The sequence below is a fragment of the Rattus norvegicus genome, chromosome 5 (genome assembly GCF_021556685.1).
Source record: "Rattus norvegicus strain SHRSP/BbbUtx chromosome 5, alternate assembly SHRSP_T2T, whole genome shotgun sequence".
NCBI classification, from domain to species: Eukaryota; Metazoa; Chordata; class Mammalia; order Rodentia; family Muridae; genus Rattus; species Rattus norvegicus.
Genome location: NC_141538.1, coordinates 74,935,001 through 74,958,133, shown reverse-complemented (window position 1 = coordinate 74,958,133; position 23,133 = coordinate 74,935,001). Strand labels below are relative to the sequence as shown.

General features: G+C 42.1%; 1 protein-coding gene across 8 annotated transcripts in view; it reads right to left on the bottom strand.

Moving 5' to 3' along the window:
- Zfp462 (zinc finger protein 462) overlaps nucleotides 1-23,133 on the bottom strand; it is a 140,499-nt gene that overhangs the window by 44,781 nt on the left and 72,585 nt on the right. For all 8 annotated transcript variants that reach the window (XM_087549716.1, XM_087549718.1, XM_087549715.1 and 5 more), the window contains 2 exon segments: nucleotides 20,215-20,333; nucleotides 16,774-16,965 (listed from right to left, as the gene is read on the bottom strand). In XM_087549716.1, coding sequence (XP_087405842.1) covers nucleotides 16,774-16,965; nucleotides 20,215-20,333 — 311 coding nt within the window.

Below are 23,133 nucleotides of genomic sequence, written 5' to 3'. Positions count from 1 at the left end.
AGATCAAAAACTCAGGTGACAGCAGATGCTGGCGAGGATGCGGAGAAAGAGGAACACTCCTCCATTGTTGGTGGGATTGCAGACTGGTACAACCATTCTGGAAATCAGTCTGGAGGTTCCTCAGAAAATTGGACATTGAACTGCCTGAGGATCCAGCTATACCTCTCTTGGGCATATACTCAAAAGATGCCCCAACATATAAAAAAGACACGTGCTCCACTATGTTCATCGCAGCCTTATTTATAATAGCCAGAAGCTGGAAAGAACCCAGATGCCCTTCAACAGAGGAATGGATACAGAATATGTGGTACATCTACACAATGGAATATTACTCAGCTATCAAAAACAATGACTTTATGAAATTCTTAGGCAAATGGTTGGAACTGGAAAATATCATCCTGAGTGAGGTAACCCAATCACAGAAAGACATACATGGTATGCACTCATTGATAAGTGGCTATTAGCCCAAATGCTTGAATTACCCTAGATGCCTAGAACAAATGAAACTCAAGACGGATGATCAAAATGTGAATGCTTCACTCCTTTAAAAGGGGAACAAGAATACCCTTGGCAGGGAAGAGAGAGGCAAAGATTAAAACAGACACAGAAGGAACACCCATTCAGAGCCTGCCCCACATGTGGCCCATACATATACAGCCACCCAATTAGACAAGATGGATGAAGGAAAGAAGTGCAGGCCGACAGGAGCCGGATGTAGATCACTCCTGAGAGACACAGCCAGAATACAGCAAATACAGAGGCGAATGCCAGCAGCAAACCACTGAACTGAGAATAGGACCCCCTTTGAAGGAATCAGAGAAAGAACTGGAAGAGCTTGAAGGGGCTCGAGACCCCATATGTACAACAATGCCAAGCAACCAGAGCTTCCAGGGACTAAGCCACTACCTAAAGACTATACATGGACTGATCCTGGACTCTGACCTCATAGGTAGCAATGAATATCCTAGTAAGAGCACCAGTGGAAGGGGAAGCCCTGGGTCCTGCTAAGACTGAACCCCCAGTGAACTAGATTGTTGGGGGGAGGGCGGTAATGGGGGGAGGATGCGGAGGGGAGCACCCATAAAGAAGGGGAGGGAGGAAGGGGGATGTTTGCCCGGAAACTGGGAAAGGGAATAACACTCGAAATGTATATAAGAAATACTCAAGTTAATAAAAAAAAAAAAATCCACGAGTCAACTTAAGGACACTTAATATCCATGTCCTGGTCTTGATATCACTTAAAAGTCAAAATACTATTTTGTCAACTGATACCATATCCTTCTGAATTATTAGCTCGTTATTAGAAGTGGTTTTCTTATCCACAACAAATATGAAGTTATTACATATTAATAATCTTCAAAAGATTGATTAACTTTACTTACGTAAATGTGTGTAACCGTGTATGGGTGTGTAATGTACAGGGTACCCAATGAGACCAGAAGAGGATGTTGGACACCCCTTTAGCTGGAGTTATAGGCTGCTGTGAATTGTCTGAAGTAGCTTCTGGGAAATGAACTTAAGCCCTCTGCAAGAGCTTTATTCATTCTTAACCAATGGGCCATCTTTGCAGTCTCTAGATTAGCATTGAAAAGACAAAGTTACTTGGACTTCATATTCCAAGAACTCTCAGGTTAACAGGGGAAATCACTACACCACACATGCGGTGCAAAGGAAACAGATACCCTGAGCCTGCTACCTGCTTTGTTGAAAAAGTCTGGAGCTTCGGAGACTCATGATTGCACACACACACACACACACACACACACACACACACACACAGACACACACACACACACACACACACACGCACGCACCACGCACGCACCACGCACGCACGCACGTACGCATGTATGCATACACAAGCTTAAAATCTTGATTCAATGCTTTATATACTTTTGGATTGTAGAACATGGGTGGTTTTTATTTTACATTTATAGGAGGACATCTACTCCAGGAAAAGGTGGCTTTATGCCAGATGTTTAGAATAGAAAGATGATAAAACCTTTGCTACTAATGTGCTCCCTTCAGGTAATATTATGGAGATAGCACAACCAGCCAGAAGAAAGGGCAAAGAACCATCGGATTGGAGAGGAAGAGAATGGATTCTTATCTGGGGTCATCACAGAGGGGCAGGGGGTTGCATGCAACTTTGAAGGACAAACAGGGTCTGGAGACGCAGAGATGGATAAAAGGGGAAAAGCATAGACAAGTGCGAAAGGGTAGAAGACTGATGCTCATCCCTGTTTGCTAGAAGGAGGGGAATGAACAGCCGACAGAAGAAAGCAGGCTGGAGGGTCCTGAGTCCTATAGCTTTTGATTAAGCCATAGAGAGCTTTTAAAGATTTATAAATAGAGAATGACTGAAATCAGTCTTGCTGAGAAGAGACTGACTAGAGATGGGATAGTGATGGCTGAGGTAAGAAGAGATGACCAGGTAGGCAACTGATTGACTGACGTAAAATAAGTCAGAGATGATGGTCAGAAGATGAAGAGGCATTCTTTGTGAGTCTCAAAGGTTCTGAACCAGTTTGGGATGTGACTGCTATGTTGCACTCTAGAACTTTTGAGGGGAAAGTTGAGTGAATCCCGCAGGTGGAGCAAGTGAGGATCAAACAGCAGAGCCTGGGACTCACTCTGAGAGGAGGGAGAGTTGAGTGGGTGAGCTTGTGAAGGGCAAAGAGAGAGCGCAGGCAGCCAGGCTCTGTAAATGGTGGAATCAGAAGTTGTAACGACAAGGTCAAGGGAAGCCCTTATCTGAGAGGCCAGAGGAGCGCCAGAGACAGGCAGCAGAACCAAAGCAAGGGAGAAGGGTTTGCCTAAAAGCAAGATCGGCAGTTTTAAATGTCACAGACAAAAAAGGAGAACAGAAACCAGAGACTTGTTTGTTGGGACCAATGTGCAACCACTGAAGGAGAGGAATGAGCCATGGAGGTAAACTGCAAGAAGTCAGGGCTCTCCCCGAGTGAATGTTGCTGAAGTCAAGCAATAGGTGTCAGTTAAGGAGAGCTGTTCTATAAAATGCTGAAAGAACACGGGATGCTAGCAGTTTGAGGCAAGAAAGACTAACTGGCAAGGAAGCAAGGATGGTGAGAGTGTTCCTTTCAAGATATGCAGGTGACAGATACTGCGGTTACAAGAACAGACTTGCAGAAGGTAATATTAAAAAATGACTTTTAGGATCTGGAACACAGAGAGAGTGCCTTCCTGGAGTTCATGGAGGCAGCTTTCCTAGGCTCCTTCAGGAAAACTGGCACATCTACAAATGAGGTTACAGAAGTAGCCCAGCATGGTGGTACATGCTTTTAATCCTACCTAGCACATGGGAGACAAAGGCAGGCAGATCTCTGAGAGTTCCAGCACAGTCTATATAGTAAGCTCTAAGCCAGTTAGGTCTACATGGTCAGACCCTGTTTGATTTGTTTGTTCTTGTTTTTTAAGGAAAGCAGAGTGACATGGAAGAGCAGTTCTGGTACCAATACTGCCAGCGCTATACACAACATTACAGGCATCAACCACTCAGGCACGCACTCTCATTAACTTGTTTCTTTCATCCTGGAACAGCAAGGATCTGGTCAAAAGAGTTCGTCTCATGGGACTGTTATGTAGAAAAACAATTCTCACTGTCTGTATAAATGAATAACAATAGGGATGAATGACAATATATATCAATAACTGATAAAAATTACTAGGAATAGACCAGTCAGTTATTGGGACGTAGCATCCCATTGGCCCATTTGGAACACTAAATGCTAAAGAGTTCCTAATAGAGGTTTCCATTAGGCCCCAAAGCTCAGGTTTATATCAGTTGGGTTCCAGCATCAGGACCACTTCCAAACACTGAGTTATTTTAAATTCCCAAGAAAACAAAGTAAAGAAACTTTATTTCAGATTCCAAGGTAAGACATGGGTTTGGGAAGAATCCCTCCCTTCCTTTTATTTAAAAAAAAAAAAGTCACTATTCTTTGACGAGTATTAAATTATCATGAATTGTTTAGATATTTGCTTCAACTATACTACCTTAATAATATCTAATATTTCTACAAGAATGTTGGATATAGAGCATGTTTATCCTTGATCCCCGAAATGACCTCAAGAAGTGGGCATCATTATTTCACATATTTTAGGAAAGCAAGGCTCAGAGATTTAAGGATAACAGTGTGTGATATGGATTTTGGCAGGACACCCACCTAAGAGTGCACTTTTAATTACAGCGTGAATGGTATTTCCTGGACCTGAATCTGCAGCGGCCCCTCCAACACTCTCCAAACTCAGTTATCTGAGTCAATGTGGTCTACACAGGAGCTCATTTCACAATGATCATCTGCCTAGTTTTCAGTAGCTCTAGTAGAATGAAAATGATCTTTGATGGCACACAGTAAGGGGTACACTCCACGCCAGTGTGGCTACATTACTCCAAAATTTCTCCGAAAAGCAACTGCTATGAGACAGGGGCCGAGGCTCTGTGGAACATTTGGATGTTTCCTCTGAGTGAGGATGCCGGACTAGCATTCACCACAGCAACCAAGAGTGAATGTCTGGGGTGGAACTTGGACAGGCTGGTGGAATAATCAGATGTCTTGATGGGATGATCCTGATAACTTTTGCTTCCCTTCTACGTTCAGGAAGCTCAGAGGAGCCATGCAAACTATCACCAAAGTCTACAAGTGGGCTCTGAGGAACCACTGGTCTGACATGATTAGTCTCTTCCTGAGGCTGAGGTGAAGCTGAGCATGAGTAACTCCCAAAGCTTCTTTCCCTGTTTCTATGGCTTCTCTGAATTTCAGAGAATGAAAAATAAATAAGCAAATAACTAATCAGTTGACCTTGCACAGAATCACTACTTTCCTGGCCAACAGTTTCCAGTCCTCTTTCATAGCAGGTAATGTATATATTCTTAACACATGCCCAGGTATATGGGGACTCATATTCATGGCAAGCAAAGGTTACAAAAGTAGAGATACGAAATAACAAAGGTTTTCAAAAATAATAACAAAAATACCTATCTTAGACTAGGAACCTTTTATTTGAATATTGAACTGGATCTTTTAAAGAATCAGCGTTCTGTAGCTGGAGGGTGGTGGCTCATAACTGTAATCCTAGTACCTGGGAGGCTAAAGCCAGATTACCATGAAATTACAAGCAGCATGCATGGGCTATGTTTATATAAACACACAGAATAAATTTAAACAATTCAAGGATGATTTTGGCTATGGAATGAAAACCTATGTCAAAATTTAAAACAGTCATTAAGAACAATAACAGCAAAAAGGAGTTATTCTTTCTAGGGTTCCATTATGGAGGTTATAAAACAAAATGCAAAAAAAAAAATACTGCAGATAAATTAGGAGAAATGATCTTATTTTGTTGCCATAACAACATATAGAATTCACTGATTTTAATGCATGTATGGGGAATTTCATTTACAATTCGACTGTCTGCCTGTGGTTTAGTTATAGTCACCATGATTCTTCGAAGGGAAGTCTGGTGGCATTAGTCTAGCTTGTGTACAAGGTAGACGTGCATTACTTCGTCTTTCTTTCTCCATTTTCCTAATTAAAAATTTACCCATGGGCAAAATTTTAAAACACGGTAAAAATCCGAATACTAATAAAATCACAACTTAAAAGTACGATAATTTGTGATTGCTATAGCTACTAATGATACAGCTGTGCACTGTTTTCCTCGGGACAAGAAAGATAGGTTGCCAGCTCCCTGCCACGTCATCATCTCTACTCCTATCTCCTCTCCAGAAATTACCATGGAATACTTATGAATACACTGACATTATACAGAGATAAATCTGAAGGATCTCACATTTATTTTTAAAAGCAAATCGGATTTGTGATTACCAAAGATAACCTGAAAAAACAGATTGGAAAAGATTGAGGTTAGAGCCAGCAAAATGGGCTAGCATCAGAAGATGGTGTGAGCAACGGAAGCGGGTTATTCAGGGTTGAGATTTGGCAACTGTACTGACCACTTGTATGTCAACTTGAAACAAGCTAAAGTCATCAGAAAGGGGGGAGCCTCAACTGAGAAAATGCCTCTATAAGATCAGGTTGCAGGCAAACCTGTAGGAGATGGGTCCTGGGTTCTATAAGAAGGCAGGCTGAACAAGCAAGCCAGTAAGCAGCACCCCTCCGTGGCTTCTGCGTTAGCTCCTGCCTCCAGGTCCCTTGTCTTGCTTGAGTTCCTGCCCTACTTCTTTTGATGACAAACTCTGATTTGGAAGCCTAAACCAAATAAACCCTTTCCTCCTTCCAAGTTTCTTTATCAATGTGTTTTATCATAGCAGTAGTAACCCTGACTAACATAGCAAGTTTGAAGCTGGAGGAAGCCAGAGAAGCCAGTATCTGGATAAAGCTCCCCTGAATGGCTAACCTTAGGATCTGTGCAGGGCTTGGGGGGTGGAGGTGGGGTGTAAAGGAAGGCTCAAAGCAGTATTTACAGAGAATTTGAGTTTATTATGCTGGATGTAGAGTGTTGTGGTCAATCTAGCTATAGATGGGCAATTGGATATAGGTGAGAGAAAGTAACTCTCACGTGCTGGGGAGCCCAGTTTTCATGAGTCTTACTTACTGGAATTCTAGAATTTCATGGATACAGATGGATGAGCAAAGAAGGCTGTGAACCTAGCACCAAGTTCACAGAGGAAGATGAAAGAACATTCTGGAATGTAAGAAAAAGATAAACTGGGAACACCAAATAGGGAAGCACGAATATTCCTGAGCAAAAAATAAGAGGGATTAAGTCACTGAGTTACAGAAAGTGAAAGGGGGGGGAGGGAGGGAGAGAGAGAGAGAGAGAGAGAGAGAGAGAGAGAGAGAGAGCGAGCGAGAGAGAGCGCGAGCGCTAAAGCACTGGCTGTGTAAGCCCAATGACCTGAATGTAATCCCTGTTGGGATTCACATGATGAAAAGAGAAAGCTGATTCCTCCAAGTTGTCCTCTAATGTGCTCTGTCTCACATACTCACACATACAGAGGCAGACGGATACACAAAGAGATAGCGAGAGAGAAGCCGACAGACTCACACAGAGAGAGAGAGAGAGAGAGAGAGAGAGAGATATGAAAGAGAGAGGCAAACAGACTCACACATACACAGAGGCATGCAGAGAGAGAGAGAGAGACAGAGAGACAGAGTGGCAGAGACAGAGAGGCAGACAGGCAGACAGGCAGGCAAAATAATGAAACACAGTGGTACTGCCAGTGGGGACAGAATTGTAGAAGTCAGTTGGCTCAGAGGTAGGATTATTGTAGAAATCTGCAGCAGCAGAAGTCTCGCATCCTGGGATACACACAGCCAGATCCCACCAGCTCTTCCAAATGCTACCCCGTTCATGGCAGCTTCTGAGCAGGCTGGTGAGCCTGTGGAAATCCCCAGGCCTTTGCAGAAGAGAGATGTTGCTTCATTGCTTTCTTTGTGATTCCTTTTGCAGCTCTAATTCAGGTCAATTTAAGAAATATTTATTGAATGGTCTGCCAAGTGCGAGGCCTCTGGAAAAAAATAGGAAGCAGTCCTTGACCTCAGTAGCACAGTTTTTCGTCAGACAGATATGGGAGCTGATAATTATACAGATATTTGGCAAGTCAAGAAATGGAAGTGAGTACAGGGGTCAAAAGCATACTTTGTACTTATCCCCTGGCAAAATCTCACTTTCAGCCCATTACTCTAAACAGTCTAGACAGTCTGTAATCTTGATTTTGTCATTTAACTTATAGACCAATTTGCTAAGCTTTAAAATGTACTAGGTTCAAGAAAACAGCAGAGAGATGGGCCTGGTTGTAGTATTTTTTAGGGGAATATCAGTCACTCTGAAAATGAAATTAACTTTTGATAGCAAACTTCAAAGGTCTTATACGATTCTAAAAACCCTGCCATGTATGTATGTATGTATGTATGTATGTATGTATGTATGTATGTATGTGTATCACATGTAAAAAACAAAGATCTGAAGACTTTAACCACTCTGCATTTCTCATTGGGAAAGAATATTTTTGGCTTGTTTATCTTTAGAAGTGGATTCTCATATTTCCAATGTGTGTGTGCATGGTTCATCAGGTGACAGAACCCATCACGTGAGAACAAAATCACAAGAAGGAAAATGTATTTGCTATGGTTCTTGTTTTTTAAAAAAGATGATTAAAACAATAAAATAAGTTCTGAGGATTCGTTTGTTTCTGTTTGTTTGTTTTGCCTATTCATGGAACAAACATGGAGACAGCCCCACAGCGAACACTTAGTAGAGCTTATACACATGATAGGGAGGAGGGGGTGTACAGGTGACCCCAAAATTTTATGCTAGGCACGACCATGAGTTGGTCTTTAATTATGAGTAGGTAAAAATGTTGCAAAAAGAGGGAAGAAATTTCATGTAGATTGTAATACATCGTTATTTATGATAAGATTAATTTTTCTATGTGCCCATGTATGAGCACATGTATGCTGTGCCCATAGAGGCTATAAAAAGGTCTGAGATCCCTTGGAGCTGTAGTTGTGATGGGCCGGATATGGGTATTGGGATCTGATCTCTGGTCCTCTGGAGGACCATGGAGCTGTCTCTCCAGCCCCTTCCTGACTATTCTGAATGCATCCTTATTCCTGCAGAGCCAGAGGCAGACTTTAACATACCAAGTGCTTGGAAGCATCGGGCATCTCCCACCAGCGCCAGGCTCCCTGGCTGCTGCTCTTTCCTATTCTGTCTGTTTCCTAACAAATCCATGGCCTTTCCTCAGTGTTAAATTCTTTCCTGTGCTGTGCTTCCATTCTCTTACCCCCACCACACACCCTCCCTTTCTCCAGCTAGACGGGTCTTACAGTTCAGTCCTACCATAAGCTCTTTCTCTTCCCCCATGTTCTCTGAGCCAATCCTGTCTCCTTCCCATAGCTACTAGCCATTAAAAGCTACATCATCAACTTCTCACTTTGTATTTCTGGTCCTTTAACCTATAAGCCTAGTCACTTAGGCTTTAAATATCAGTCGAGAACAATATCTCGTCTCTGGTTTCCTTCAGAAGATTCCAGAACCCCAGAGCACGCAAGAGCTATGTTATAGCTAGTCCATGTCATCGCCTAGATGTGCAGTTTTGCTGTTAGACCTTGATGGCTCAAACAGGCAAGGATACGAGCTTTGGATTTAATGTGCAAAACCCAACTCCACCACATCTAGGTTTTGTGATTTTTGAACTCATCATCTCAGCCCTCAGGACTTCAGTTTCCTTCTCATAAAAATCAAATGAATCACTTGTGCCTCTCACTCGTGACACGTATTAAGGCAGATGATCAATTTAAAGCAATCAGCAAGAGTTAAGTTAATAAAAATGATTATTTTTAATCACTTAGGAAGCAAACATGGAGACATACAGGGTCCTTATATAAACCATAATGGATGGCTTTCTCTCTAGTCCAGAGGGAGAAAATCAGCAGCAGTGCTAAAAGCTAAGACTAGATGAAGGGTTTGCATGGTCTGAGGTCTCTGTGTGGCTTTCAGTGCAGTTGTGGAAAACTTGCAGTGTGTGAAAATAAAAGATGATGTAAGAGGCTTGGCTTGTGAGATTCATCTAAGAATATTCTGAGGAAGCTAAAGAACCTAGTGGTGGAACTGACTCCCAGAGAGCAGTGTGCTGGTATATGAAACTTAAGCTGGACCTTGTCTCCCTCCCCCCAGCCGCCAGCCAAACAGCTCCCTGGGTGGAGCCTGGAAAAGGATTAGAGCCCTGAAAGCCAGAAATGATTCCTTCCTAGGCCTCTGCAGCAAAGGACAGACCCCCAGTTGAAAATAAATACATCGTTCATCTGAGTTCTCACCTTTCATACCACCACGACCTTTCCTTATCTCATTTTTTATTGATCTGCTAGCATCACCACTGAGATTTTACCATAGGGTATGTCTGATACAGGATTCTGAGTGACTTAGGAAAATACACACACTATGAAGACATGCTTTCCAAGTCACATCATCAAAACTTAGAGAGCTTTTCTATTTTTTTTTTTAAAGAAAAATAGTAGTGGTTTTCAAAACTATCTTTAGTATCTTGTCATCTCAGCACTTAAGAATAGAAATTCTTTTCACAAGCTAGTCTTCCTCAGGAGACACATCCTTCACCCCAGCAATGCTCCATTTGCCCCAGCAATGCTGCCTTACATCTTTCTCTCTGAATCATGGTTCATTCCTACTGCTCTCCCTGGATTCTGTATTCTTCCTGTGCCACGGGTAAAGTTCTCTTACAAACAGCAGGGTTTGGAAGAAAAGAGAGGACTTCTAGGTCATACAGGTCTTAGGACAGCTTGAAGAGCTTCTGATCAAATTAAATCAAAGTAAAACAGGAAGCTCAAGGTAGGCAATGATATGAAAAAGAATCAAGATTATTTTAGATGATCGGAGTAATAATTGAATGTATTTTTTTAACCTAGCATGAAAAAGTAGGTTTCTTTTCTTCTAGACATTTCCCCTGGGGCTCTGGAAGGCAGAAGAAAATCTCCACCTAGCTCAGTGGGGCTACAAAAGACAGATGTGGATTATGGAGCAAACTCCAGTGTTGCTAGGAACTAGTTTTGTGTGTGTTTGGTAATATGTGATTTATAGTTCTGATGACCAAGTGTTTCTGTTGGCTTGGGGAACAGGAGATGGGCTTGTTGACTAAGTCCCCAGGACATGGAAAGTCCACACTTGAAATGTCGTCTAATCTTTCACACACAAAAATGTGGCTGGCTCATAAACACTAAAATTCACTGTGTAAATGTACAAAACTCTCAAACAACTTTTTAAAACTGTAAAGTCCCAAATCTGGGGCAGGTGGGTTTCTTGGGAAGGGTCTATCACACAGTCAGGTTTAAGATGGTCACCGGTTTGGAAGTTTCCTGCATTGCACTAATGCCAGCGCTAGTAGCTTATCCTCTGGAGACCAGAGTGCAAGCTAGAATCTCTCAGGCTACTTTGTTTCCTGGGAGCCAAAGTTTTTGAAGACTTTACAGTAGAACTGTCATTCTTTAAAATAAGCATAAAATAAACTCCAGACTTCATTCTATGAAGAAATTATGTCAAAGAGGGAAGGTTAGTGGTGTCTGGTCAGATAGTTCTTAGACCAGCAGAACCTATTAAAAATTATAGTCAAGCCATTAAAATTATGTCTTATATCCCATGTGCTATAAACGATGTAAATCTCTGTATCTTACAATTATTCACCCACAAGTCTCCATTTCACTGCTGTCATTTTTTTAAAGAGAGAAACCACCTCTTTTTTTTTTTTTTTCCTTCACCCCAGGAGAAATCTGATTGCAATTGGAACCTGCGTGGAAGGTCTGATGCCCTACCAACTAATTGGATCCTCTCAAAGGTTGGATTTTATGTCTGACCTATTTAGAGCTCTCAAAAGCTTCTCCTCAGAAAGCCGGCATCCCAGATCTCAATTTTTAGGTGTCAAGTATCGTAGCAGCCAAGGTTAAATGAGTTGATAGTTTAGAGATAGCCTCAACACTCTTCTCCTTCGTGCTTACTCACATGTAACTCACGCACTGGTGTTTTGAAGGCTTTTCCTAATGTCTTGCACTTGACACCTTGGAATATCCCATATATTAAATATGTTGGCCAAGACAAGAGTTGCACACAAAGTGGGCATCTCATAGCCATTACTACAATGCTCTAGGGAGAATAAAAGTCCTACTTGTCATCAACAAGTTTTTATTGGTCTGTTTTATTCTATGAAAAACCTTGGAGCTTGGATTTCATTTTCCCAAAACTTTGCATCTTGAGAAACATACAAAAAAACTGCCCGTTGTGGGTGACTATGTACTGGCTCTAAGAGGCAACTCGGCTACCTGGCAACCTTCTAGCAATGCCCCTCTCTCTCCAGTCCTACCATGCTGCTACCGTCTTATGACGCTCTACTTCAAGCCTGAGTTCCCCTCCTCCACAAAGGACAGTGACAACATTTCAAATACTACATTAAGGAAGATCTGTTCACTACAGCAGAAGAGTTGCATCAGATGCTCTGTGAGAACATCTCCCTGTGAGAACAGTCCCTAAGGCTTCATCTTCAAATTGTTGTTTTTTGAAACTTTCTCTTAAATGGATAGAAACTTAACACTGGGATGCATAGTTCTGTGGAGTTGGGTAAGCACAGGGACTCAGTACTGTCAATTGAATTGAAAATTAGGAAGCTTCCAGGAAACCAGTCACAAGAACATTGCATTTCCAAAGTACCTACCCAACTGTCTTATGGTATATCCACAAGGGCAAATACAGACCTCAGAAAAGGGACAAAAGAATAATCCAAAGAGTTAGAAATCAGCCTTCAAAGTACGGGAGGGAGAATCACAAACATATAAGGAGAAGCAGCCAGGGAAAACATCCTTCCGCATACTCAGGGAAGCTTACTCAACAGGTAAAGTCGGAAGGATGAACTTAGCAGCTACAGAAATGGTTGGGAACATCAGGATTGGTTATTGAAAACATTCTGCAATGAAGAATGACTGAAGTCAACTTTGAATGAATAGAGAAGACTGTGATTTTCGGATATGAGTTGTCTATGGTTCCTCAGGAAGATATGCCTGTCCCCCAACCCAAATAGTGCTAGTCAAAAACTCTATAATTTAGAGTTTTAAAAGGGCAGCTAAAGCACAGAGCATCTAGGAACAGTAGCAGATGCCTGTAATCCCACTACTCCGGAAGCCTAGGCCACCAGGTACCTGTACAAATTGAAAGCAGCCTGTGCTATGCAGTGAGTTCAAGGCCAGACATACTTAAACAAACAAATCACATTGCTCCATACATTTTCTTGCTACCTCAAAATTACCAAAACTTAAAATATTCACATAGCTTATTACATGTTTTTTCTTAATAATTCACAAAACCAAAGACTTCTCCATTGGAGGGGTGTCATGCACAAGTTCTTTGTGTTTTTCTTTGGAATGATGATAACTAGGTGAGCAAGTGGGGAGCTCAAGCCTTTATTTACATTCGTTTTACACTCACGGACCCACCTTTTGTCTTAACAATCTCATGGTAATGAATTCCTAAAGTAATCAGTTGCATATGGCAGAAGTAGACGGGCAGAAGAAATCTTTTATTTGCTTGCTCGCTTACTCAGTTTGGCCAGGGGAAACTCAAGGAGGAGAAAGGCAGGAAGGACATGGCTGAATTTTCAATTACACACATTCATTGCTCACACCTCATGCCGCCTCTCAGACTTAAACAAACCTCACGGCTAAACTACATGCCCAGCTTTCTTTGCTGTTTTACAGCTGTGCCTCTATGCACTTCTCTGGGCTGAAAGCAGAGACTTGGAAACAGCCTGAGAAAAAGCAGCCAGTCCTGTCTTTTATATGGTAGGAGAAGGAACAGAGTAAACACACTTCCCTTTGTTGACAACCTTCCTTGTCTCCCCCTAATGCATTGTTTTGAATAGCAACTGAGTGCCGTTTCCTATTATTTAATACACAGCCCCTGCTTTTCTTTCCAGCAACTGGTCATGCAAAGTATTTAGAGGATCCATGAAACATGTCAAGACTGACAGCTCCAAGCCCAAGAGCCCTGCCGAGGCTCAGAACAGGTGTGTGGCCAGGCAGCTGGGGTTGAAATCTGCCCTCTACCCCTCATCTCTGCTTTCTTGGCTTCCCTCCCCCCTCCCCTCAGTGCATCCCTCTGGGTTAGGATTGAGAAGAGCCTAGACAGAACCTCCCCTTTGGACCTTTTCCCTCTGCCAGAAAGAACTGGCTTGTTCTCAAGACAGCAAGCATTTGCCTGCTGCAAACAGCGATGAGCATGTCAGCCCATTTTACTCTCATCGCTCACGAGGGATTTAGATAGCCAAGGACATACTGGCCATTTCCCTCGGTTTATGGATCTCCGCTCCCTTAGGCCTGCAACACATTTTTGGTTCGTGCGTTCAGTGTCCTGGCATCCGCAGTGTGGGAAACCCTAACTGAGAGCCAATAGCCCCACAGCTTCTCCCTATTAAAATGTGCAATTGGATTTCACATGTGTGTTTCAAACACCATTCTAAGCATGATTTACAGGCTACTGTCTAGCCCCACAGCTGTTTTTCCATCCTCCAGACTGAGCTGCTTCTAGGAATCCACCACCAGCTCCCTGGCAAACAGTTCTCCTAGCGTGGGCCTAAGTCATTCCTGGCCGAACTAAACAATGTGAGATCTATAGCAAAGCTTGAAGAAAACACTTATCGAATGCACAAACTATTAATTATTCTTTCCGCATAATTATTCCTCTGTGAGAACAGTCTATTTGATGCCACTTTTCTGTTCGCCCCACCTCCTAATCAACTTTTTTGCCATCAAATTAAACTAATCGTGGCCTGGTGCTTGGATACAGGTTATTTATATATGTTAAAAACCGTACAGGTCCAAGGAGTTTTATGTGGATCTCAGGAAATGGTTACCACCTAGAGCATTTACAGCAAACGTGTTCTTTCTCAAGATAGCGCATAACGACCAGCAGTGCATTTAGGAATTTGCCTTCCTGCGGCTGTGCGCTACAGTCTCATACTACAGTCAGACTTCGTGCTGTTGAGACACCCTCCCCTCCCCACTGCTTAGCTTCTGACTGCCTCCCCCAACCCCCACCAGAAGAAAAGATCAGGCTTCAGGCTTGGGACTGGAGTAAGCTGGTGTGTGCAATGTCTTCCAAGAATTTCATTTTCTAGTGCCGGGGGGCCAGCCAGACACTGTGTTTAGTTAGGGCTTTTCTGGGCCTACACGAGCTTAGGGCCAGTACAGGTTCAGAGAGCTGACAGAGCCCAAGTCTTCTAAGCCTAGGTAGAGAAGGATGATCCTACCTAAAGGATGAGGAAGTCCATAGGATCCTATAGACTATAGGATCCCCTTATCTGGTGACTGAGACCCAACTTGCAAGGAAGATAAAGAAGGTTTAATATCAAGTGAATTTTCCCAGGAAAAGGCTTTACTGGGGAATAGTATTTAAGTAGATCAGTTTTACCCAAATGGTTGTTGGAGTAAAGCTTCCATTTCAGATTTTTTTTTTTTTAAAAAAGCCAATTAACTAAATTCACGTTAATAAAAAACCTTACGATTTAGGTCAAATTAGATTTTGCCCCCTGGCCACAATATACTACCACCCCCACCAACCCAGGGAGCAGAATTTGAGGGTGAAGGGGGTTATTTTCTTTATTCTCTCACCATAAACCGCATTGCAGTTTAAAGTACTATAGCTGTGGAGGCTGTATGGTCATTTTCTCCTAGTCATTGTAAGAAACCTCCTTGTTAGCCGTTCTTAACTCTAAGGGCCGTCTGACACTCAGGGCTTCTTATTTTATTTTAATTTTGGTCTTTCTGTTCCCTCCTGTTCACAGACTTCATGTCTAAAGATTACTAATTACTGTTTTGATAAAGCAAGACTTAGACTCCATTGACAAGTTAGGCTATCAGATTCTCAAGGCAGCTTGGAGAACTCTTGATTTAAGCCCTTCTGTGAATGAGTCCAAACCCACACCTGCCATAAATGGTCCCAACAACCACAGCTCTAACCAGAAGATGAAAAAAATCACAGAAATAAAATGGCCACTCATTAACACTTCCTGTGTGTCAGACACTACAGCAGGCATTTTATATGTGTACCTTGTCTCAGTCTCTCGAGACAACCAGCTGAGGCCTACATATGTCATCACCATACAGGAATAGAAACCAAGACTGCCCAGGGAAACGTGACTGTCAGAGGGAGACGATGAAATCCAGGCCTTTGTTCCACTTTCTGTCTACTGAGCTCTTCCCATGGATGGAACGATAGATCTTAGGAGAGCTATAGACCACAGCAGTTACGGTCTCACACATGCTGCAGAAGGTATCAGGCATCAGAGCAAAAGGAAGAGTTTCAAGCTCTCCTATGCTACTCTCCATTTCTCCACTAAGGAGCCGATCTTACATTCTGAGCAAGCTGATTGGTCAACCAGGTCAGTTTCCATATGTACTCTGATAAAAATGAGATGCTATTCCTTTTTGCTCCCAGTGTTATGCTCACTGACTAGCTCCAAGTCGACACTCTGCATTCTTGACATGCTTTGGTAGCATTGCCAATGAGCACATGTCTCTATATCTTTTTTTTTTAAGATTTATTTATTTATTGTATATAAGTACACTGCAGCTGTCTTCAGACGTGACAGAAGAGGGCATCGGATCCCATTACAGAGGGTTATGAGCCACCATGTGGTTGCTGGGATTTGAACTCAGGACCTCTGGAAGAGCAGTCAGTGCTCTTAACCTCTGAGCCATCTCTCCAGCCCATGTCTCTATATCTTTCTGCCTGTCTTTCAAAGCTATGAAACAAAGCAAAGCAGTTCTAAAACCATTTCCTAACTGATATTATAAGAAAATGTTGTCATCCCTACATATCATGTGACCTCCCCATTCATTTGCTTTCCCCCTTCTATTCTGACACTCCTTCTTTTGGTTAATTGCCACTCTCCACACTTCACAGAACATTTTCTTACAAGACAAGATATAAAAACAACAGCTACCCTCTTGTATTCCATTTCTGTCCCAGTAGAATCCACCATAAAAGAAGCCAACACTGGCACATCCTACCCAGCACGATGCTTTAATGGTACCCATGGACATTAACACCAGGACATATGCAGATGCTGAATGCGTGCTTCTTCCTACTCCGGGATCTAGCGCTTTCACATCTCTTCCTTTATTTGAACCATTATATTTTCACATAAGAATACCCTTAAGAAAAAGAAGAATCAATCCTAGCTCACCCCAATCCTACATGTTTGACTCCACCTTGGGAACCCATTCTTACCATTGGAGTCTTCCACTTCTTCGGCTGGAGTAGCCTTCTGAGAGGAATGGTGGGCATGTGAGGAGAGGAGACTGACAATCCGTGGCCGGGGAAGGGTCAGGGCTTTTCCGTGGACCTTGAGGGAGTGTTCCTTCAGCTGGCTGATTGTCATGGTGGAAAATGAGCACCAAGAACATTTGTAGGCATGTTCACCTAGAAGGAGATGTGGTGAGGTAGACAGGAAAGGTGGGAGTCAGGAGAGAGAGGGCTAGAAATCAAAACCACACAGTGAATTGGCTCCTCTAGAGAGGTGATCTAAGGATGCTTGGTCTAGAAGTCCTCCAAGGTCAACTCCCTACCCATTCTCGCAACCACAGTCCTGGGAAAGAGCACTCACAAGCTCAAGGTAAGGCCACCTGGTCCCTGTCAATCTCCCCTTCTTCCTACAGCAGTACAGTTTTTAGTACGATCCCCACCCAGTTCACCTAATTCAGAGAGGGTGCCTCAAACTTCTTCCTCCTTCTCTGCATTAAAACTAATCAGGGAAAGTTTCTTTTAATTCACAGAAAATATTAGGTTTAATTCTTTGTCTCGGTGGCTTTTTCAAACATAATGTCCCTTTGTGGGAGCCCTATTGTATTAATTCTCGATATTTAATTCTGTTGAGCTATGTAGCCCCTCATCTGACACATTCTTAACCATTTTCTCCCCACATATATTTGGGGCAGAGGGGAAGCTCATGGTGAAACCCCATTTTCTATATAATCAATACTCTAGAAATGCAACATTTCTTTAGGAGGAAGAATTATGTGTGGTGAGCATAAGTGGGAAGAGAACCGTGCATACTGTTTTCAGCATTGAATAATACATTTAAATAGAAATACAGCACAGAAAGCCATGACCAAATCAAGACAAGAGTGTGGCTTACCTTTGCTATAAACCAACTTTCAAGTTCATTCATTTTAAGAATGAACTTATTGGTGAGTTTCTCTATTACTGGACAAATATACACTAGTCTGATCAATCTGGAAATCAATCTCCTTTTCAGAAACAACAGGTCAATTGGGTCCCCAATCTAATAACCCTACCACTGATAGTGTCTATTAAGAAAATTGCTTACAAGCCAGGCATGGGGGTTCACATTCATAACCCCAGGATTAAGCTAAAGTGGAAAGATCAGGAGTTAGAGCACAGCCTGGTTGCAATAGCAAGATACTTTCACAAAAATCCCAATGAGTAAAGAAGGGAAGCAGGGAGAAAGGGAGGGAGGGAGAGAGGGAGGGAGGAGGGAAGGAGGGAGGGATATACCCTTAATACAGAGAAGATTTTATTTGGAGGTTAATATTATTTATGGACTGGCAAGGTGGCTCAGTGGGTAAAGGGACATGTAGGCAAGGTACATGACCCAAGTTACAACCCTGGAATCAACATGGTAGAAAGAACCAACTCCTGCAAGACATCATCTGAATTACACACATACACACCATACACACACACACACACACACACACACACACACACAGAAGTGGAACATGGGCACACACAGAGAATAAAAAAACATACAAATTGATGAAAAATAATACTATTTATGCATGAAAAACATGAAAAATGTAGATTTTGAAACAAAAGAAAATAATTAGGCAACCGCAGGTATATCCTCTTGATGAACCACGATTAAAATAAATTCTTGTCGAACTTGTAATAAGACAGAAAATTAAGAATGAGTTAAAACATAAAACATTCGATACAGACATTCTAATTACAACTGTGGAAAATACTTATAGACAAAACAGTTAACAGGAAGTATTGAATATTAACAGTGGCCTTTATATAATAACATTATGGATGACTGAACATATTTGTTTTTCAAATTTTCTCTAATAAATATGTACTTAGGACACAACTCAAGTCATTTTGAAGAGCAATAAGTGTTATTAACATGAAGCCACCTCTCTAGCCCCTAATATTAATGTGCATTTTGATGCATGAACCTTGCTAGGTAGCTATGAGTCTGTCTCACAACCTAAGAGTCAAATACAGCACTGTTTAGCTCTAACTCAACAGAGTGCCAGGCGTGAGAGCACATGCCCATAATCCCAGGACTTCACTGGATGATGCAAGAGGGCTACTGCCACTTTGAGACTAACTTGGGCTGGATAGTGAGTTCAAGGCCAGCCTGAGCTACATAGCAAGACCCTATCTGAAGATATTAATAAAAATAAATAAAACCCCCAACTGAGAATAGGCAAGTTGGGAGACTTGTAGCAAACATACTGCTTTCTCTAAGGCAAGGATGTCTCTCGGTGGCTCCGAGTCACATCGTAGAGACTGAGATCCCGTGGTGTAGTGGGAGCAGAATTATATTGCTTTGTTTTGCTTTCTGGATACTTCCTGCCAACTACTGAGCGGAGGAGGCTAGCTAGTCAGTCAGCTCTAGGAACGTACACTCAGCTTACTGCTTTGAAGGTGATGCAGCATCTGGTTGGTTCAGAGACCTTCGCTGGGCTAAAGCATTCACCCAGCTCCCTACTGGTAAAAATGCCTCTGGCCTTGTGAATGAGAAAAAGCTTATGAGGATGTTTTCCCAGCCAAATAATTTATGATATACATGAGTACTAAAAAGTAAGGTGAATCCTGAAGCTATTTACTCCTTGGACTTTAGGAGAAGTTTCCCGGGGACATTAAAATACTATCAGAAACAAGCCTACATAACTAATCTCCTTGCTCCTTGCTCCAACTCTAGAGGGTTAAGGGCAGTTGTGTGGCTTAAGCAGTTTCCCTGTACTAAGATAGAATAGCTCAACAGGTCCAGTGCTCATGAAGCTGAGGAAAGATATGGGTGGTGAGTGGCTGGCAAAAGCGAAGGAGCCAAGCTTTTGTAATACTGCTCAAAGTGTTGTACAAAAGGCACAGAGGGAATTGCATAGTACCTACTGTTTGGGATGCTATAGAAATGAGTAAGCTGATGGTTGTCACAGCTTAGCTCACAGCCTGGGATGAATATTATGTAGTGACCAAAAACAACACAGCTCCTGGACACTCGTGACTCAAGTTGAAAAGACATGGCTTATCTCTGAGCATCTCCTAAGCCACCCCACCCTTCCTGAGTTTGTGTTAGCGTTTGTTCTGGCTCATGGAGAAATTTGCTTTAGTGGATTCCTTTTCAAACAATTCATAAAGAGTTTTTTTGTCATCCCATGATCCAGCCGAGGTAATTTAGAAATTTCTCTTAAAAACGAAACAGTCTAATTCTAAGCTGTTGAGGACGTCAGTAAAAAAAAGAACGGGTTACTTTGGTTTTATGAATAAAATTTAATTTTGTTGTCCTCTTTAAAACTGTACATGCAACCATCCCAAGAAGAAATTACATTCCGTTCCTATGGGTGAAACTTTCAGTTTCACTCAAGGCCGTGAGGTAGACAACTTGAGAGAGTACTGAAGGGCACCCAAGTACCAACTCACCAGCATGGGCTTTGAGGATGTGTGTCTTCAACCGGCTGTTGTAGGAGGATTTGAAAGAGCAGAGTTTGCAGCGGAACGGTTTATGGTGTCCATGATGGGTCTGCATATGGCGATCCAAGCTTGAGGTGGAAGAAAAGGAAAGCAGGGTTAAAAAACCACAGACATTTTACCACTGCTATTTCAAATAGCCAAATTCTAAGCTGATCCAAGTCTTCCCTGTTGTTTTCTAATGATGACATGCAACATTACCATAAATAGATAAATAGATAGATAGATAGATAGATAGATAGATAGATAGATAGATAGATAGATAGATAGGAGAGTTGTGAGAGCCATTCTAATAGGAGGATAATCTGGAGGAAGAGATTAATGATCTTTTTAGAAGCCTAGTGTGTTCACATAACTGTAATCCTAGTACTTGTAAGGTTCAGACAGTAGCATCAGGAGTTCAAGACCAGTCTTGGTTACATGGCAAATTCTAGGGCAGCTGTATGAAACTATTTCGAAGAAGAGGAAGAGGAAGAAGTAGAAAGAGAAAAAAAGAGAAAGAAATTTTGTTGGCTTGAGAGATGGATTCACAGTAACAGTTTTAGCAGATCATGATTTTTCTCTTCATAGAACATGGGTCACAATAATCCAAAAACAGGTTTTTCTGCCCAGCTCTCTAGTGAGAGTGCCTATCTAACTCACATAGAGAAATGGGGTGTGGGTGGGGAGAGATGGGAGGATGGTGGGAGGTTAGAGAAACGTAGCAAGGGCTCCCCTTTCTCGCACCATTAATTCTACTTCCCTCAGGCAGGAATAAGAGGGAAAGAAGAGTTTAAAGCGGGTAACCTGCTCACAGGCTGCCACGTTCCCAGGATCGATACCAATACGGAGCACTATGCAACTGTGCTTCAGAATCATGTGTGCAAGGGGTGGGCTGGAAACCCCTTCTAAATACAACCATAGTTGCCATACATCACTCTTCCAAAAGCAGTTTCTGAGGACAATACTTAATTAGAATGAACCCCTAGTACTTCTTATAAATTATTAGTATGAAAAGTAACAAATGTAGCCAACTAGGTGTGGGATGTTCTTGTCCATGCAACCCAGAAACCGGCTTTCTGTTCTGAGTGACTGGCATGGGACTGTGGCTGCTTACCATTGAAACATGAAATGTCCTTCCAGCTCCACAGACATACTACCTGTTGGCTCAGGACAGGTGTCGTTGGATGCCTGTTAGCTAGCCTACACTCATCCTGTGTCCACAGACTCAGCACCTTCCTACAAAGCCAATGCTCCTCATTTCCATAAGTGCCCCTGCCATTTACCCAGACTCCAAACTGGATGCCACTTCTCTTTGTTATTTGGCCATTACATGGATGCATTCATGAATTCAATCCCCAACTTCTTAAATGATCTCCTATGATTTCTTCTAAATGAATCTCCCTGGCTGAGCTATACAGTCAGTCAGACTGCCTGAGACAGAATCCCAGCTCTTTGCTTATGAGCTATGTGGCCTCAGGAAAACTATTTAGTCTCTTCAGCCCTCACTTTTCCCATCTATACTATGGAGATAATAATGGGCCAGGCATAGCTCATAGGGGTGTTTTGTAAATATAAAGAGGTAATAGCTGAAGGTACTTAAGATAGTGCCCGCTGTATCAGCAGGTGCAATAATTGTTGGTAATTATGAATGTTACTCATTCCAGACTCTTCCTTTTGCCAGTGCAGTAATTATAATACACTAATTCCTGGCATTTATAGGCATCCTAATAGAATGTTTACTTGGGGAGCCAGGAGATAAACTCTACTATTCCTTTTCCCATAAGTGAAGGCTTATTGAAACTAAACCACCAGCTAGGCCTCAACCTAGGTTGACATCTTCTCCACCTTGGGCCCTCTCTTTTCCCTACCTTGAGTTCTTCTCAAACTAGACAGGTTCGAACTTACTGTTTTAAGACTTGACTCAAATTCCCATAATCTATGAAACCCTCTCAATTCTCCCCAAGTTTAGGGTACATTTTCCTTTGTTAAATTTCTCAGCATTTTACCCAAATCTTTTTTAAAATGTACCTTATTTTGTCCAGTTTTGGTTTTTTTTGTAAAGCAATTATACCCCGATCATCACATTTTCCCAAGGTATAATGCTAGGCATAAATTATTCTTTTATTCAAAATAACTTACTGAGGGCCTATGTGTATCCTGCAGTGTGGTACAATACTTAAGGAATGGAGAATGCCAGTTTTAATGCCACTGTATGGATGCATGCAGGCAAAGACTAAATGTTAGGCTCTCTACCAGAGTAAAAAGTGTGTCATCTATCATACTCTCTAAAGAGAAACACAGCTCCTCCTGCTTTAAGTCATTCTGTCTGTACTCTGAAGCAAACAGATCTCCCTTGTTTTCAATTACCACAGAGATAAACAGTAGGCTAACTAGCTTCAATATTCTGTCAGTATTACAGGAAGAATATTTATGTAACAAAAAGTTTCCTTCCCTTAGACTCTGAGTTCCCACTTTCAAAGCTGTCCAAAGCATGGGATATTTCCAATTCTTAGACTCCCAAGACTTTCAGCAATTCTTGTGTGTGTGTGTGTGTGTGTGTGTGTGTGTGTGTGTGTGTGTGTGCGCGCGCATGCATATGACCATGCACTTGCTACAAACATGCAGAAGGCACCATTTGCAGAAGTCAGTTCTGACTTCTCTGTGTGAGTCCCTGGAGCTGAACTGAGACTGCCAAGCTTAGTAAGATGTGCCTTTCCTCACCTCTCCACCCTGCTGATCCTGATCAAATTCTTACCATCCATAACCCCCGTTACCTTCCAAAAATTCTCCAGTCACAAGGGTTAACTGAACTAATTTGCCATCTTTAAGACCTTGGCTTTCCAAACAGAACTTGACTTCTTCAAGTGATATTTAACTTTTGGCTAAATA